The sequence below is a fragment of the Dasypus novemcinctus genome, chromosome 18 (assembly GCF_030445035.2).
Source record: "Dasypus novemcinctus isolate mDasNov1 chromosome 18, mDasNov1.1.hap2, whole genome shotgun sequence".
Taxonomy (NCBI): domain Eukaryota; kingdom Metazoa; phylum Chordata; class Mammalia; order Cingulata; family Dasypodidae; genus Dasypus; species Dasypus novemcinctus.
Genome location: NC_080690.1, coordinates 5,473,294 through 5,492,618, shown reverse-complemented (window position 1 = coordinate 5,492,618; position 19,325 = coordinate 5,473,294). Strand labels below are relative to the sequence as shown.

At 43.7% G+C, this 19,325-nt stretch overlaps 1 protein-coding gene across 6 annotated transcripts in view; it reads left to right on the top strand.

Annotated features, from left to right (window-relative positions):
- The window catches only part of CDH13 (cadherin 13), a 1,112,406-nt gene that overhangs the window by 1,057,729 nt on the left and 35,352 nt on the right, over positions 1 to 19,325 (top strand). For all 6 annotated transcript variants that reach the window (XM_058279653.2, XM_058279651.1, XM_071209046.1 and 3 more), the window contains one exon: positions 5,561 to 5,703. In XM_058279653.2, coding sequence (XP_058135636.1) covers positions 5,561 to 5,703 — 143 coding nt within the window. The remainder of the gene's footprint in view (positions 1 to 5,560; positions 5,704 to 19,325) is intronic.

Below are 19,325 nucleotides of genomic sequence, written 5' to 3'. Positions count from 1 at the left end.
GTGATCCCTCGGTGCCAGGGAGGCTCATCCCTGGGTGTCATGTCCCACGCTGGGGGGAAGGCATTGCATTTAGATGCTGAATTAGGCTTCGAGACTGGCCACATTTGAGTAACATGAAGGCTGTCAGGAGGAAATTCCCAGGCACAGTGCTACTCTAGGCCTCGTTCTTATTTCAGGCATATAGGCTCACAAGCATAGTCATTAGTATCAGGGGCTCACTGTTGGACCCTCATTCCTTCTCAGTCCTTGCTGCTGCACCTGGGGGACTGCCGCTGCTCCCCTAGGGACCACGACACAGCACCCCCAGCCAGCGACCCAGTACCCCCCAGCTGTAATTTTTAATTGTTGCCACTATGAGTATATCCAAACATTACCATGCACCCTGGACATATGCCCTGTATAGCTCCCTGTCAGCCATATATCACCTGTCAATAGTATCCTATACCAGTATTCCTCCACTGCCATTTTTGGACCACTCTGGGATCCAGAACTTCCTGAATATTGAAGCCCCAATATCATGTCAGGATCTCTTACTAGCAAAATGAGATATAGCGATGGGTTTAAAGGTTAGATATAGAATACGTGTTGACTTGGAAAAATTCTACATCCTATCTTTTTCTTTTCCTTTTTTTTTTCCCTAATTATTGAACTTCTCTTCACAAGAGCCCTAGACCACAGCAATTCATGTATACAATATACAGCACTCCCACACATCCACCATAAAACCTTTTCCCTTCCACAGCGATACTCTTACAACCTATTCACAACATATTTACTTAAAGTGATGTACAGAGTCTGAGACAATAGCTTTCAAACCAGGTGACATCTGTGCTTACATTGTGGTGCATACTTTAGGACACACAGTTTTCTAACATTTTTAGTTATCCTATGTTTTACATTATGGTTTACATTATCATTCTGTCGTCCCCTATATGTTTATGATGTAATATTACATGTTTTATATCCATCCCTGTGCACTCTCACGAAACTCCTCTCTTACCCCACATTTACTTTGGTTCCACACATTTAACATCCATTTTCCCACACATTTAACATCCATTTTCCCATCCCCTTGGTGCCCACAGTGACAGCCAACCTCCGTTTCCCGAGGAGCCATGTCCAGAGATACCTGCAACAGTGTTCAGGTCCTAACTTGCTCAGCTGCCCCAATGCCCTGGGAGCCACCCTTTCTCTCGAGAGATACAGTTCCCTCTATTTGATGGCATTAGTCCTCCCCAGGATGTGGGTCCACCCCCACTCTCACTACTTGGGTCTCTACCCAATGGTATCACCCACTCTGGCAAAATGAGCATTCAGACATTCCCCAGGAGCCCGTCCCGCATCAGACCATCCCTTCCGAGCATCCTAAACGGGTAACCCTCTTAATTATATTTTGATACGATTTTCTCAGCATTTTACTCTCAACCAACACCTGACACTCTCCTGTGTTCGTATGCTACCCCTCCCTCCCCCCACTTTTTAGGCAATATTACCCATCCGCCCATCCCCAGCCCCCCTAAAACCCACAAAGCCCCACCCAAAGCAACCCCTTGCCCCCATTTTATCTCTTCTTTGTGTTCATACTTACCGCCAGCTCATCATAAATTCCACCCCTGCAGACGTCGGCTCACATCCTTCATCCACCCCCCGATTTCCTGTAAGCCTATCGTTCAGTCTCTAGCTCTCTGAGGCAGCTTGTTTATTTCATATCATTGAGGTCATGTAGTATTTGTCCTTCAATGCCTGGGTTGCTTCACTCAACATAAGGTTCTCAAGATTCATCCATGTTATTACGTGTGTTTGTAGTGTATTTGTTCTTACAGCCGCGTAGTATTCCATTGTGTGTATATACCACATTTTATTGATCCACTCATCTGCTGATGGGCATTTGGGTTGATTCCAACTTTTGGCGATAGTGAACAATGCTGCTATGAACATTGGTGTACATATATCGGTTTGTGTCCTTGTTTTCAGTTCTGCTGGGTATATACCCAGCAGTGGTATTGCTGGATCATATGGCAAATCTATGATTAGTTTTTTGAGAAACCGCCAAACTGTCCTCCAGAATGGTTGGATCCTTCTGCATTCCCACCAGCAGTGGATGAGTGTTCCCCTTTCTTCACATCCTCTCCAGCATTTGTATTCTTCTGTTTTTTTTATAGCTGCCAATCTTATGGGGGTAAGATGGTATCTCATTGTAGTTTTGATTTGCATTTCCCTGATAGCTAGAGATTTGGAGCATTTTTTCATGTGCTTTTTAGCCATTTGTATTTCTTCTTTGGAGAAGTGTCTGTTTAAATCTTTTTCCCATTTTTTAAATGGGTTGTTTATCTTTTTATTTTCAAGATATAGGAGTTCTTTATATATGCAAGTTATAAGTTTCTTATCAGATATATGGTTGCCAAATATTTTCTCCCACTGTGTGGGCTCCCTTTTTACTTTCTTGACAAACTTCTTTGAGGTGCAGAAGGCTTTAATTTTGAGGAAGTCCCATTTATCTATTAGTTCTTTTGCTGCTCGTGCTTTTGGTGTGATATTCATGAATCCATTTCCTATTATAAGGTCCTGTAGATGTTTCCCTACACTGCTTTCCAAGGTTTTTATGGTCTTGGCTCTTATATTTAGGTCTTTGATCCATCTTGAGTTGATCTTTGTATAAGGTGTGAGATGGTAATCCTCTTTCATATTGCTGTATCCAGGGGCATGAGTGTCCTCTCTTGTGACCCAGACTCACGAGGGCGGGCCATAAGACAGAGTGCCTCTCCAGGAATTAAAATGCTGTGACAGAAGAGCCACCAACACCTATGGGGAGCCCAAAGATCTCCAGGGTGGCTGCGGAGGCTGCCGCAGGCCCAGGCACGCGGGTGGTCTCCCCAGAGCAGAGAGTGGCTTGCGAGGACTTCAACCAGGGTGGCCTCGGGGACACTGCCATTGCGCTGGGTCGTGAGCGGCAAGGGTCTAGGGAAAGAGACCTGCAGGGGGTGCAAAGCCCAGTGCAGACTTGGCATCTCCCCAGGGCTGCAAACAGGCGGGGCAGGGAGAGGTCTGAGATGAACACAGAAGGACTGGCAGAGATCAAGGTCAGAGGGTGGAAGGCTGTGAGACAGAGGCAAGCACTGGACGATCTTCCAAAAGCAGTGGAGGGGGGGCGGTTCAGGGCTTCCATACGTGGCTGTGATAGTTTGATGGACACATCAAAGGAGCGTTCCGGCGGTGGGTGGAGAGGTTACACCAGGCCAAAGGGCTGCCTGGGCTGATGTAGGGCACAGCTGCTCACCCAAGTGCAAGCATGCGGTGGAGGCTGGTGCCCCCAAATGTCCATCCATGTAACCACATGAAGCGGCTGTGCCAGCTGCTCCCTGAGCATTCTGGTAACTTCCACAGCAGCCAGCAAGCCTTACATGGAAACGTCAATCCACAGAAATGCAGATGTCTTGCAACTAAGTTGCCTTTGATACTTTGTAAGGAAATGCCCAGGAGAAGAGGGAGTCCCTAACTGGCAATAAGGTACATTACAAAGCAAGTCAGTTACCTGGAACTTAGAAAGCATTTTCCCAAGGTAAATATGGCATTTGATGATCAGGTTTTCACAAAACCCATCTAACCCCTAGCCTAACCAACGGTTGGTGCTAATGAATCTTTTCCTCTAGTTCCATTTAGGCATTACTTTAAACTCAGAATGACAAGGTACATTCCGAGCTCTACATAGGTCCTGTGCAGCATACTGGGTCAGGGCTGGAAGGCATGGGTGGACACACGGATTCTTTTTTTTTTATTTATTTATTTTATTTCTCTCCCCTTCCCCCACCCCCGCCCCAGTTGTCTGTTCTCTGTGTGTATCTGCTGCGTGTTCTTCTTTGTCCACTTCTGTTGTTGTCAGCAGCATGGGAATCTGTGTCTCTTTTTGTTGCGTCATCTTGCTGTGTCAGCTCTCCCTGTGTGCGGCGCCATTCCTGGGCAGGCTGCACTTTCTTTTGCCCTGGGCTCTCCTTACAGGGTGCACTCCTTGCGAGTGGGGCTCTCCTACGTGGGGACACCCCAGCATGGCACGGCACTCCTTGCGCGCATCAGCACTGCGCATGGGCCAGCTGCACACGGGTCAAGGAGGCCCTGGGTTTGAACCGTGGACCTCCCATGTGGTAGATGGACGCCCTAACTCTGGGCCAAATCCGCTTCCCGCACACACATGGATTCTTGAAGCACCACCTGATAGTGTATTAAACTCCCAGCATGTGCCTATGGAAAGGTGACCAGTATCTCCAGTTTCAGGTATCTTTCTTGGGTGCTGAGCAGCAGGTATGAATGCCTTTCAGTTTGAATGCAGAAATGCTTGCTTTCCCACTGTGACGACTAGGATGGCGATTTGCTCCAAGCTCGTCATGTTGAGATCTGCAGGCCTGGTGGCTACATCAGGTTTTAAACACCCTTAGAACCAAAGCTAGCAGACCCAAGGCAAAGATGAGCCATCAAGTTCTCGTATCTCTTCAAGGCTTTATTATTCGAAGATGGGCGGGGAATGGCAGAGAAGCACTGAGCAGCATGTTTGTGTCCTGGGTGCAGAGGTGTCTGGAGCACGTGGCAATGAGGCACTTGGACAGCCCACTTCACTGAAGCCACCGAGGTCAAAGAATTCTGATGCACGGTCAATTAGAGCCTCCCTGGTAGAGAAGACTTTCACTTCTTTCTTTTAAACCTTTACACTGCTAGAACCTTTTTGAGCACGCATTACCTTAATAAAAGAATTGCTTCCCACCCCACACCCCCGGAAAACTGTGTAACATTTTTTGATGATTTCCCATTATCCCTTCCCGCAATGGTTCATGCTTTCACAATCTGGCCCAGTTTGGCTGTCCAAGCTCATTTATGTTCAGCTTCCACTAGAGAAGCCTGTTCCAAGCACAGCTGCACACCTAGCACAGATGTGGTGCCCACACTCAGCTCTCCCTAAACCAGCCTTCATTCACCCAGGGTCCACCGACTGCTTCGGACCCAGCACTGGCCTGGGAGCTGGGGTCGTGGCTACGAGCCCTCCTGTAACTTGCCTGCCAGCAAAGGTTTACATTCTCTGTTAGCGCATGTCCTCCTCCCCTCCTGACTTGTCCCTCCTCTTATTCTGCAACAATAGCCCATCCCCTCCACCTGGTTAGCTCCGGTGCCACTCCTCGGGGAGGGCTACCTGGATCCCTCCAGCTGCCATGTACTCTGCCTGGGCCTCGCGGCAGCCTTCTCCCAGCCTGACCCACCTAAGACACGTGCCCCAAGCCTAAAGGAAGCAAGACCGGACTCGGGGTCAGGAGCGGGGCTGAGAACTCGGCAGTGCCACTATGAGAGCAGATGGCCAGAGCGTGCCTCTCAGAGGCGTGCGACGAGGAGTAAAGCGGCATGCATGCAGCGCTGAGCACAGGGCGACTACAGCCACGAGGGTGTGTGGGCATGTGGTTCTGCGTGACCCCACCATCCAGCAGCCGTGTGCCCCGCATGGGAGCTGGCCCAACACACAGCAGACATTGCCTGCCTTCTGTCTGAGTGGCATCTGACCTCGTTTGGGGATTTTTTCCAGGTACTCTGTTTACAAGGACCCAGCAGGCTGGCTGAACATCAACCCCATCAACGGGACCGTGGACACCACGGCTGTGCTGGACCGCGAGTCCCCGTTTGTCCACAACAGTGTGTACACTGCCCTCTTCCTGGCAATCGACAGTGGTGAGTGATCTTTGAAATGCCCTCCAATAGCTACTTTTCAGTTATAGACATGTTTCTCCATTTTTACATTTACACTGATGCACCTAGGGGTATTCTTTGGAAGAACATAAATGGGGGGGGCAGATAAAGCAAACATTTACAGGTGTTTCAACTGCACACAGTGCGCTGGTAATATCCCCCATCTTGGAATTCTCAGGTCTTTATGGGAAGGTGAGTGACGCTGAGTTAGCCGTCGGGGCAGTGAGCTCATCGAGCTCCACCTTGGGCCCGGTTCGAGATCAGCAGTCGTCCTGCTGCCCTGCGTCCCGGTGCCAGACACACCTCTGCAGAGAGGTTTCCTTTGACTAAATTCCCCAAGGACATCACTGACCCAGACAACTGAGATGTTCCCAGGACTTCGATCCTGCCATGGCATGCTACTATGAAAGACATCAGACACACTCACCTAGAAGCTGCGCAAGCACAGAGCAGTCACCGTTCATTCAAAAACTAGCAGTGGAGGGAGTGGGTGTGGCTCAGTGGGTGAGCGCCTGCTTCCCATGTACTAGGTCCCAGGTTCAATCCCCGGTCTGCACTATTAAAAAACTAATAGTGCAACATCCATGTGCCAGGCCCTGTTCCAGATGCTGGGAGTGGAAGTAAATAGACCAAAGAAAGCCTGCCCACATGGCGCTTATATTACAGTAAACAAAGGAAGAAAATTAGGTCAACTATACAGTATGCTACTTGGAAAAAAGAAAACAGGAAAAGGAGGGCAGCAAATGTCAGAGGGTACAGCAGTTTTAAACAAGTGGCCCTGGTGAGCTTCATTGGGTAGGTGGCATTTGAATAAAGACTGGAAGGAAGTGGGAATGGGAGCTCTGAGATCATCTAAGTGGGAGCCAGGAGGCCAACAGGGCTCGGCTAGGGTCCCGGGGGCCCTCAACCCATCCTCGGCTTTTACTTTGCGTGAAATGGGAAACCACTGCCAAACTCTGAGCCATGAGGCTCAGCCATGCTTTGTTGGGATCAGCCTGGAGAAGCCAGGAGCAGAAGTGGGGAGGCCTCCTAGGAGGCTGCTGTGATAACCTTGGCCCAGTGGTGACGTCAACCCAGGTCTAACAGAGCAGGCACGAGAAGGGGCCAGTCCTGGAGATGTTCTGTGTGCCTTGAACACAGAGCTGACCCCATTTGCCATGAAGTGAGATGGGGAGACCGGGTTTGGGGTCTTGGACATGTCATTAAGCTGAGGTGCCTATTGTGTCCCTCACACAAGAAATTTTGTTCTAGTGTTCTTAAAAGCCATAGCTAAAGATGCTTTTTTAAATCCTAAATATCAAAATGCATATTGATAGTGCTCTTGATATGTGCCCATCATTACACTCAAGTACAACGGTAAACCAAGACTTCTCAGACCGAGTCTCTGGGTGCTAAACCCAAACCCAGCAGGAGGGCGTGTGTCTACAAAGTGAGCTCTCAGGCCGGCACAGAGGAGACTGGGAGGGCTTTGCTATGAAGGCAAACCCCTCAAACGGCAGGTAGGATCTGGATGGGTGGCAGGGTCAGGAGGTGGAGAAGAGGTGCAGAAGAGGGTAAAGCCGAATTAGAACTAGAAGGGGCCCTGGAGGTAAGGAAAGAGAAGAGCCATGCCCACTGTGAGCAGGTGTGCGGAAATCCATTTGGAGGAAGATATTGAAGTCATGTGTTCAAAATATCTCAAAAGCCAGATGAGTCATTTGATGGAGAAAATAGCCTATGGACCCCCCCAGGTACTTGAGGAGGGAAGCAACACAATGCAAACAGCACCCAGACATTCGTCAACCAAGAGTAGACTGGAAATTTTGCTTGGTCTGGAGACAGAGATGAAAAACCCGTCGTCCTTGCATTCAGTGAGTTCGGGAGTCAGTTAAGGCAAGAAGCAGATGCCCACTGTAGAGTGGCATGAAAGTCTGATGGAGCTAAGCCCACACAACGAGCCTGCAGGGGAGTCAAGGAGGGACACCTGGGCCAAGTGAGGAAGATGCACTGAGAAAAGGCAGGGCATTCTAGTAGAAGCCTGAAATGTGGATACGTGGGAAACTGAAAAGTTGCCCAGCTTTACTGGTAGGTCCCATGTGTACAAAGGTAAGGGCAGAGAAAGGTGTTAGAAAGCGCTACAGTCAGGTGGGTTTTTTGTGCAGTGCCCAGCACCTGTCACCACGGCTAACCCCCAGCAGGCATTCTCTATGTGCTGAGCCAGGAGAGCCGCCTGACCAAGGTCTGGGCCTTGGAAAGGCCTCCCCTCCAGCAGCAGACGGGGGACTAACGATGGCAGAACCAGGCAGAAAGCAAGGTAAGAGAACAGGGCCTAGCCCCAGGCAGGGAGGTCGGTCTGGGTGGAGTGAGCCCGTGAAGCAGGCATCGTCTTTGAAGATCAAGGATTTCCCTACCTTGCTGGAAATAGAAACAGAGCAGAAAGGATCCTCGAGAAAGCATCTGGAAACAAGAATAAAGCTTTGCAAAAGGCCCATACTGCTGTGAGCAGAGAAAGCCGATACGATGTTGGCTAGTCCAGAAACCAGGATCAGGAAAGGGGAGCTGGTTTCAGAGGCTCCGTTCCCCTGTGGTTCTAGTGCTGGACGTTGAGGTGGCATCTCATGACAAGCTGACCATAGAGGACTGGAATAGAGGTGAGGAGATTCTGCTTAGGGTGTCATCCAAGCAAGAGCTGGGGGCCAGCCACAGAGAAGCCTTCCAGAAGCAGCAGGCCTAGAGAGGAGCACTGAGGGCATAGACCATGATGACAATAAGCCAAGAACATGTAAAATGCCCTCCAATTTTCAAGTTTCAATCGGGTCAAATGATGTGCTGATTCCAGGCAGTGTGAAATGTGAAAGTACCTGTACCTGTAGAGAAAACTCTCAGCTAAGAATGCCATGAAGAAAAGATGAAAAACAGCAAATCATACAGTTACCATTGCCTGGTGAAATATTTTTACGCATATTAGTCCAGGGTAAAAACCAACTAGGAATGAAGTGCGATTTAATTTCGCCAGAAGCGAGAGCCTTCTCTCCAGGCAAACAGTGATCAATCAGTTCAGCGATACTTAGTGGGTGTACATCTTGTCTACAAATATCATGGAAAGCTAAATCACAGCATGCACATTAGGAAGTAAACACAGAATGTAGTTGACTTTCTCGAAGCAGTAGCATCATCAGGATATCATTTTCCTACCTTTGGTTTCCTGCATCATTACCATTTATCATTCTGATCCGGAAGGTTTACAGTTCTACCGTGCCGCTTATTAGCTACCCCATTTTGAGGAAAGCACTTACAGTCCATTCAGAACCATCATATCTTACAACCAGGTGTTCCTGTTGAGGAAACAGTCTCATCTACGTTTTTTGGATACCCAGCACACGTGCATACTCTCCAGCTGCCTGACTGAGAAAACGGTTCAGACTCTGAGGCTCAGTTTCTAATTCGGTAAAACGAGGAACATAAGTCCTGCTTAGAAGATTATTGTGAGAATTGAGAAAGTGAAGTGCCGTACCCTCTAGAGTCTCCATGAAAAGCCACATTAAATGTTTGATAAATGTTACTCACACCCGCAATGGGGGCTATAAAAAGGAGAGAGTGGAGCCAAGCATGATCCTCCTACGATGTGAGGAAAATACAGCTGGAAATCTACTTCTTGTCCAACTCTATTAATACTAATATAAGACAAAAAAATTCAAAATCTGGTGTCACAGATGTTTCCAAAAAGACTGAAATGTCCCTAAAGATGTCCTGGTAAACAGAAAACAGATTGGCAGGACTGTACAGATCATTGTTGCAGGTGATAATCTTGAACAAGACCCAAAAGGCTTAGAACAAAAAAGAGATTAATTTAAAAGACCTCACAAATCAGAGTAACTTTTGTTTGAAGGCTCCTCTTTTGTCACTCCCTGAAAATTTATCTCTAGGTTTTGTGTTTGATCAGGGGAAACCAACACTGGCCTATTACATCAACGTTAACGGTCCAAAGGGAACTTCTGTTTTTATTAATTTTATAGAAAGTCGATTTATCTGATAGAATGAAAGATTAGAGACTTGTCATATAACATTAGGAAAGTAAAAGCAAAATAAATTGATTTTCTCCAAACTCAGGAATTTATGACAAAAGAGGAAGGTAAAATATATGGCTGCAGGAATTTCCAGGTAAGCTGTGGTAGACAAACATCCCCACTGCATAACTCAAAAAAAAACAGATAAATTACAAAGTCTTCATTGCAAAGGCATCAGAGAGCTTCAGCAGCAGTGGAGTTTAGATAACCAAAATACCAGAGGGGGAAGAACCCTTCTCAAAAGAATACAAGACAGCCAGCCATTTTTTCTTTTAAATTGTGGGTGAGGATCCAACTTGGCCAAGACAGAGAGCCTAGAATGAGGGAAAGAAATCAGAAAAGCTTTTAACCATCATGTGTAAATTGGCATGACAGAGGGGCAACTTGAGAAGCTTTAAACACATAGGACATTTGTCTTCTAAAGGACAGAGTGAAATCTAGAGTCTCACCAGAGGAAGTGAAATTGCCTCAAGCACACAGTCTCTCTCTCATTGAAGACATCTGCCAGCTTTTGAACATACAAGGAGTGAGGTGGGATATGGGAATGTTGGAGAGCTGGACTGGCAACTTTGAAAAGGAATGGCTGGATCACCTGGAGGCTTTCAGGGCTAAGAACTCTGGGCTCTCAATCAAAATCCTTACAGGGCCATGCCTAGCAGCAGGGGTAAACCAGAGACTGACCAAGTCTTGCTAAACCTGCAGTCCTACCAGACCAATCTCCATCCCTGACTGAACTGATGAGACAAGTTCTCATTCTATCTTGCTAATGTAAAAGAGGAGAAACCTTCATAGTGGAGTATATTGTCTGGAGTTTTTACAGTCTTTTAGACATATTTCCCAACTTAACAACAAAAATGCACAGACCTATGAAGAGGTGAGAATTAAAAGTGACGATCAAGAGAAAAATTAGACCTACAGAAGATCCAGATATTTGAATTCACAGACAAGGACTTAAAATAACTATAATTAATATGTTCAAGTAAATGTAGATTAAAATATGGAGAATCTCATCAGATACTTGGAATAAGAATCAAATGCACATTCTAGAACTGAAATACTTATCATCTGATATTAAGAATTCAATAGGTAGATTTAACAGAAGAACAAAGGATTATTGACCTGGAATATTAACCTATATAAAACGCCTAAAGTGAAAGCAAGGTAAAATAAAGAATGGGGTGTTGGGGTGCTGGGGAAGGGGGTAAGAAGTTAAGAAACAACTGGGGCATATGCAAAGAGTATAGTACACATAAAATTGGAATCTGAGAGAGATAGGAGAAAGATAATGGAGCAGAAAACATATCTGAAGACATAATGGCCAGCAATTTTCTAAAACCTCTGAAAAATATCCACCCCCTGATTCAAGAATCTGAGCAAGCCACAAGCAGAATAAATTTGAAGAAAAACACACTCAGAATATCATTGTCAAACTGATGAAAACCAAAGCCAAAGATCAAAACTTAAAAGCATTCTGAGAAAAAGGAAAAAAGGCATTTACATACAAAGGAGCAACAGTATGGCTGATGGCTGACTTCTAAATAGAAATGATGAAAGTCAGAAGACAGTGGCATAACCTTTCCTTCAGTCCTTAAAATGTAACACTTACCGAGAGTTCTATAACTCTCAAAATCTTCCTTTAAAAAAACAGGCAAATTAAAGACTTGTTCAGACAATAAAATGAGGATTTATATTTGTGAGCAGGCTAACAGTATTTCAGACAGAGGGAAAATGATCCCAGAGAGACAGGGAAATGTAAAACCTATAAATAAAAATAGAGTAAGTATGTGGGTAGACCAATAGTTGTAATTATCTGAGTAGTTAAAAAATACTTGCAGAACTAAAATACATGACAACAATAACACAAAGTGGAAGCAATAAATGCAGTTAAAACTGAGGTTCTAATTGTATTGGAGATGTCAGTGTAATACTTTGTCTTACACTGTAATAAGTCAAGAATGAACATTGTAATCTTATTCTACTGCAAGAATAGAAAAAGGATATGTAAATAACAAGTTAATGGAAGGAAAATATTTCCTTAATCTCAAAAAAAGACAAGAAAAGTAGGAAAAAGAACATTAAAAGGATGGTCCAAATATAAAAACAAAGAAAGAAAGAAAATATAAATCCAAATCTACCATAATTGAATGCAAAATATAAATGGATTAATTGTTCCAGGTAAGATTACCAGATTGTTAAAAAATAAAATCTATATGCTGCTTGCAGCAGACTCATTTTAAATAAAAGAACAAAGAAAGGATGGAAGTAGAGAGAGAGAAAAAAATACATCTCAACAATGCTAATCAACTCAAAAAATCATGAAAGTATATTTTAATGCAAGAAACATTATTAGAGATAAAGGGGCATTTCATAATGACAGAATCTATATGCATCCAACAGCACATATTCAAATATACAAAGCAGAGAAAACTTAAATGAGAAATACATAGATCCACAACTATTATGGGACACTTTAATACATCTGTCTCATTAGCTGATGGTACAAACAAAAGCCAGTAAAGAGAAGATATGAACAATCCAATTAACAAATCTAATCAACTAACTTATAGAACAATGAACTCAACATCTCAATTCATATTCTTTTCAAGTGCACAAGGAACATTTTTATCAAAGTTGTTCGAATGCAGAGCCATAGAGAAAGCTCTAAGAAATTTCAAAATACCCACAATCATCTTGAGAGTCTGTTCTCTGACCACTATGGAATGAAACTAGGAATCAATAACAAAATATAACTAGAAACAACGCATGTTTTATGGGGACCTTATTATGGACAATCGGGTACAGCGAGAAGGAGAGAGACAGATACATGAAAGAAAGTCTGTTATACTCACTGGTGCCAGAGACAGAGTTGCAGCATGCCTCACAGGGCCACGTGGGGAACATGTCAGGAGCATGAGCTCAACCGAGCAGGTGGGGAGACAAAGAGGCATGTCATGGGGATATGCCTCTTACCCCATCCTAGGGATGGAGTTTTAGTGGCTAGTCAATCAGGTATACGACTGGGAGGGTAGGGTTTGTTTGAATTTGGCATCCCCATGAAACTGGACAGAGCTCTGCTTGGGGTACATTATCTGACAGGGACAGCTTAGAGATTCACTACTGGGGAAGGACATTAGTAGCCACGGGTATAGTGAAAAGACCCAGGATGGCTGAGGCATTATTGAGCAAGCGTGAACTCTTAGTGTGTTTGTCTTTTAATAGCCCAACTGCTTAAACATTAAACAATATGCTTCTAAGTATTCCATGTGTTAAAACGATGTTAAGTGGAAAATATGTGAATTTAATGAAAATATGAAATATCAACATTTATGGATGCAGCCACAGTAATGATCAGAGGGAAACTTATAGCCGTAAATGAATATGTTAGAAAAAGTAAAGAATACATCTCCCACCTCAAGAAGCTAGAAAAATGGGAAACATAGAAGAAAAAATAAAGACAAAAGTTGGTTCTTTAAAAAGATGAATAAAGCTGGCAAACTCATAGTAAGATGGATAAGGGGGAACATTACTATCAGAATGAAAAGGAAACATCATTATAGACATCAAATGTTAAGAGGACAGTTAGTGGTAAAGGTCCGATGATATTATCTTATAACCTGTAACAAATGTTCCACAATGGTATGGTATGTTGGTGAAAGGTTGTTGTATGGGAATTCTACACACATGCATGACTGTTTTGTAAGTTCACAACTTCTGTAATAAAAACATATTTTTAAAATGTTAAGAGGGGAAAGCGGACTTGGCCCAGTGGTTAGGGCATCCATCTACCACATGGGAGGTCCGCGGTTCAAACCCCAGGCCTCCTTGACCCATGTGGAGCTGGCCCATGCGCAGTGCTGATGTGCGCAGAGTGCCGTGCCACACAGGTGTGTCCCCGCATAGGGGAGCCCCAAGCACAAGGAGTGCACCCCGTAGGGAGAGCTGCCCAGCGCAAAAGAAAGTTCAACCTGCCCAGGAATGGCGCTGCACTCACAGAGAGCTGACACAACAAGATGATGCAACAAAAAGAAACACAGATTCCCGTGCCACTGACAACAACAGAAGCGGACAAAAAAGAACATGCAGCAAATAGACACAGAAAACAGACAACTGGGGCAGGGTGGGGGGGAATAAATAAATAAATCTTTTTTAAAAATGTTAAGAGGACATTGTGAACAACTTTATGCCAATAAATTTGACAAACTAAATGCAATTTCTCAATATGACCAAGGAAGAAAAAGAAATTCTTGAATAGCCCAATATTTTTGGGGAAAAAAGTTGTTAAAACCCTTCCCACAAAGAAAACCACAGGCCCAGACTGCTTCACTAAATTTTTCCAAACTTCTAAGAACCAAAAAACCAATCTTGCACAAACTCTTCCTTAGGAACTTAGCAACTCTTTCTATAAGACCAGAATAAGTTTGATTCTAAAACTGGACAAAATCTTTCAAGAAATTAAATTGACAGACAAATCTCACTCATGAACATAGCTGGAAAAATTCTTGACAAAATGTTAGTGAACTCAACAAATATATGAGTATCTCAATAGTTGTACTTGACAAAGTTCCACACTGATTCAGGATAAAAAAAACTTTTAGCAAAGTAAGTGTCTTCTTTAATCTGATTTTAAAACAAAAAAACAACTGTTTACAAAGACAAGGAAAAAGAACTGCTGCTACAGTAAATATCTAGCTCAGTGGTGAAACACTGAAGTCTTTTCCTAGACATAGATACCAGTCAAAGTAAAAAAGACAAGAAAAAGATATAGTAGGCTTAAGGATTAAAAGAAAAAAACATCAAAAATTTTATTCCTGTGTACCTAGAAGATGCAAGAATTTTCAGACAAACTATTAGTGAGCTTATCAAAAGTTATCAGACACAAGATAGTATACCAAAAAAACTGTTTTCTATATTCTAGTGACGAACAATTGGAAAAAGAAAATTTAAAAACATACCATTTGCAATAGCATCAAAAACCCAAATACCAAGATATGAATTTAAAGAAAGGTGTTCAAATCATCTGTCCCAAAAATACAAATCACTGCTAGGAGAAATTCAAAAGACCTCAATAAAATGAGAGATATACCATGTCCATAGACGGGAAGACTCAATGCTACTGTAATGTCCATTCTCTCCAAATGATCTAATGAATTCAATATAGGATCAAGCAAAATCCCAGGATGATTTCTGTGAGAGAAGGAGGGGAAGAATTTTATATACTGATAATGAAATTCCTATGTAACTACAAAGAGCGAAGAAGAGTCAAGGCAATCTTGAATAAAAGGTTGGAGGACTTACACTACCACATATCCAGACCTACTAGAAAGCTATAGGCATTAAGACTGTGTGGTATTTTCACGCAGAGAGTTCAGAAATACACACCCACATTCACGGGGACCTGACTTTGATCACAGTGCAGATGAGAAAACATAGCCTTTTCAACAAATAGTGCTGGGTTCACTGGACAAACATGAAAAAAGGTATCCTGACCTCTATCTTCCACCATACACAATAATCAATTCTAAATATAGTAGATCAAAATTTGGATGGCAAAGTAATACATCTTTTAGAAGAAAACTTGACAACACATTCATGCCCTTGGGTATGCAAATATTTCTTATACAGGACAGAAAAAGTAGTAATCTCTCTCTCTCTCTCTCTCTCTCTCTCTCTCTCTCTCACACACACACACACACACACACACACACACACTAAAGAGAGATTAAGAACTTCAGGTCACCAAATGACACCATTAAGAAAATGAAACATAATCCACAGAGTGAAAGAAGATATTCATAATACAAAAAAAAAATTTTTTTAATCCTACAAATCTATAAGCAAAAAGCACAAGTCAAAGAAGAATGGTAACAGACTTGACAGACACTTCATAAAAGAAGATTTGAAAATGGCCAATAAACATATGAAAAGATGTTCAGCTCATTAATCATCAAGGAAATACAAATCAAAACTACAATGTGATACTACACACCTACCAAATGGCTAAAATAAGAATATAGAAAACACCAAGTATTGACAAGGACGTGGAATAATTGGACCTCTCATTCACAGCTGGTACAAATCACTTTAGAAACCACGGAGCTGAATTCACAATTAGGTATAAATCCTAGGAGATGTGTACATGTATTCACCAAAGCACCTGCACCAGAATGTTTATAACAGCATTATTCATAATAGCCCAAAATTGGAAATTGTCCAAATGCCCAACTAAAGTAGAATTGTGGTGTAGTTACACGATGGACTCTATACAAGAAGAATGAATGAACCACAAGTGTTCACAACAACGTAGGTCAATCACACACACACTATGCTGAGCAAAAGAAGGTTGACAAAGGGTATATATTGAATGATTCCCTATATAGAAAAGTCAAAAACAGGTGAAACTAATCATGGTTATTTGCTTACCCTCATGGACAAGTTTGTTGATCTTATAATCCTAGACTACATGGGTGTGTGCATACTGTGAAAATTCGTCAAGCTCTATGCTTATGATACATAAACTACACTTCAACGTTTCAAAACAAAGTTTTTTTAAAAGTACCTGGCTATACAGAGAGCACCCACCGAGCCTGCCCCTGCATTCTCTCAGCACCTACTTAGCCCTACAGAGTCAGTATCTTAGCATTCCAAGGAAGGACAGTCCTTCTCTGCTGATTCCAGGAAAGGCGAGTGACAGGATTTCTGCAGGGAGAACAGAGTAAAGCGTCAACTCTGTACTTCCTATTATACTTTGCAAAAAGCAGAAGCAATACCATCATAACTTGCTTCACACAGTTCTATTTATTCAGCTCAGAACAATTATAAGCCAGCACCAAAAGCAACTTTTCTTTTAGGTACTATTTAGAAGCCAAAAGGGGATGCAGGTACGTAAACAGCCAGTTGGAAGCAGGCCTGGAAAGCTCTCTAAGGTTCACTGGGACAAAGAGCCCTTCGGACCTCCATGCCTAGGGCCCCAAAGTCAGTCTAGATTCTAGACTGATTCTAGATAGATCTAGAATAGGAATCTAGATAGATTCTAGAGTAATAATGCTAATGCCCAGGTTACATATGATTTCTGTGGTTTAAAAACAAACACCAAACACCTGAGCCCCTTCCTAGGAATGGAAGCTCAATTGCAACCCAGAACATCCTCAAGGACATACAAGGCGCTTTTCTTAAACTGTTATCGATTTTAATGAGGTACAAATTAATCCTGGTATCTCAATATGCCTGAAATGCTTTAGTTTTGCTTAAGCAGGACTGGCCGTAGCTAAACGATGTGATGAGTAACGCCCTTAATCCTAGATTAATCTGGCACGAACCTGAGTGTTGGCAGGCCTTTGCCATTTTATCTTCAGAGATGAATATCAGCATTTACATTATATGGTCCAGATTTTCTGTAAAGGTTACGACAGTGCCTTCACAATCCAAGAAGTCTTTTTATTAAAGACTTCAGTGAACACAGAATTGCTGGTCTGTCTTAAGAAAGAAAGAGAAAAATGCTGTAAAGGAAAATATCAGGCTGGAGAGAGGCCATTTGGACTGCACTATGGGTGGAATTCCTTCGGGAATGTGCCGACAGCAGGGGCAAGGCAGGTGCAATTAGCACTGGGCAAATCCCAGAGTGATGCTCATTCATTCTCAGGTAATCACCAGAAAGGTCAAATGTTAGTCTCACTGTCTCATGGGGGCTGAAAACTGTCACAAGCAATTTCTTGTAAGCCTTATGGAATCCACTGGGGCCAGCTGTGGGCAGGAAAGGCAGGGCGGGCTACTGCCACCTGGTTTCCCATCCTCTGCCCCAGATTCCCTTCGTCTGGTCTTCCTGCCTCCTCCTTGCCTGTCAGCTCATCTTTCATTCCCCCTCCTGTTCTGAAATCACTTTGGGTTCAAGGTATCCCCATTATGTTATTGAATGGGCCCCCTCTCCACTCAGAGAGGATCCAAATCCCAACTGCAGACAACAGGAAGATGGGCTCCAGTAAGCCCGCATGCCCTCGTTCCAGCAGCCGCGCCATCCAGAGAGCTCACAGAAGAGAAAGATTCCCTTCTAATTCTTCCTGACGCTCAGTGCCTATGAAGTATGTTGAACCAGGAAGCCCGTTCCATCTCCAGAGTCCATATTGAGTCTTTACACAACTATCGAAAGTGACATATTTTCATTCAAAAGAATAGGCAAGTGATGGCATAAAAGCAAGCCAAATGAGCACTAAATTCAGCAGCACGATTTCAAGACTCGTCTAAAGTATGTTGTGAGTTTTTCTGTGAAAAGTGTGATGTGAGTGGCCAAGAAGGCACAGACTTAGAATCAAGCATAACAGCTGGAGAAATAAAATGGAAAAGACTAAAATAATGATTTCTCATAGGATTAGATAGATCATGTCCCAACCTGCCTCCTCCCTCAGTCCCTCGGTCCCTTATATGATAGATGTTCTGATAACGCTAGCTGATCCAAAATTGAAATATTGTGAAAAAGCACATTTAGAGTAATCGGAAGGGAAAAAACGTCATCCATCTCCATGTGAAAAGACTCCTGAACTACTGAATTACAACAGCTCCCAAACTGGGGGTGGAAGGGATCTGAATCCTCAAAAGATGCTTCCGTCTATGGTCTCACTTTCTCTTTTCATCAATTGACCATGCTCTAGACTGCTTGGAGGCTACAGTAAGCCTATTTAGATTGAGTCTACTTAAAAGATGCTAGTTTGGATCAAATTGAACCTGAGTTATGAAGGCAATGCAATTAAGCCAGTTTAACACCCCTTATCTCAGCTGTTATATAAATTGAGGAAGAAAAATAAATTAGAGACACAGCCATCTTTCCTCATTATTTCAAGTGCCAGTAAAATATCAATCATGTAGAAAGTGCTAGCTACAATTTTGTCACTGACAAAATGGCCCAATAAAAGTACTCTTGAGATCTGATAAGAGAGAGGCTTCAATCAGAGCCATTTGGAAGCAGTGCACACACCATTTTCCTGGAGCGAATGAGGGCCTTGTCCTCAGTCAGCTCCCCAACTCAGCCTCAGTTTCCCCACCTGTAAAGTGGGGGCGATGGGCTTGCCTTGCTGGGTTGTTTCAAGAACAATCCCTGATACCTAGTAAGCACCTAATAAATGTTTACATGAACTGGCCTGAACTGAATCACAGATTGATTTTCTGAACTTATCACAAAAACATCACTTTCCAAGGCAGACTATAAGTGTCATCCAATGACCACCCTGGCAGAGGTCTGAGCATTTTATTTGGAGTAGGATGCTCAATAGGATAAGTAGCCAGGAAATGCCTCCTTCACCACCTGCATCAATTCACCGTGCTCCCCCCTGGCTGGATGGGGGTTTCAGCCAGCTGTGCTTGCCCGACAGCAGGGCGTTTTCCACTTTGACCCACAAAATCCACCACCTTGAGCATGACACATTGAAAACCTCGCTGGGGAAAGGAGAGCCTTTGGAATTTACATACTGCCAGCCGTGCCCATCTGCACTAGCCCCAGTCATCCTGCCATATCTCGTGTCTCACCCCCCTCTGGAACCCACCCCAGTCCGAGCTACACCCGCACCCTCC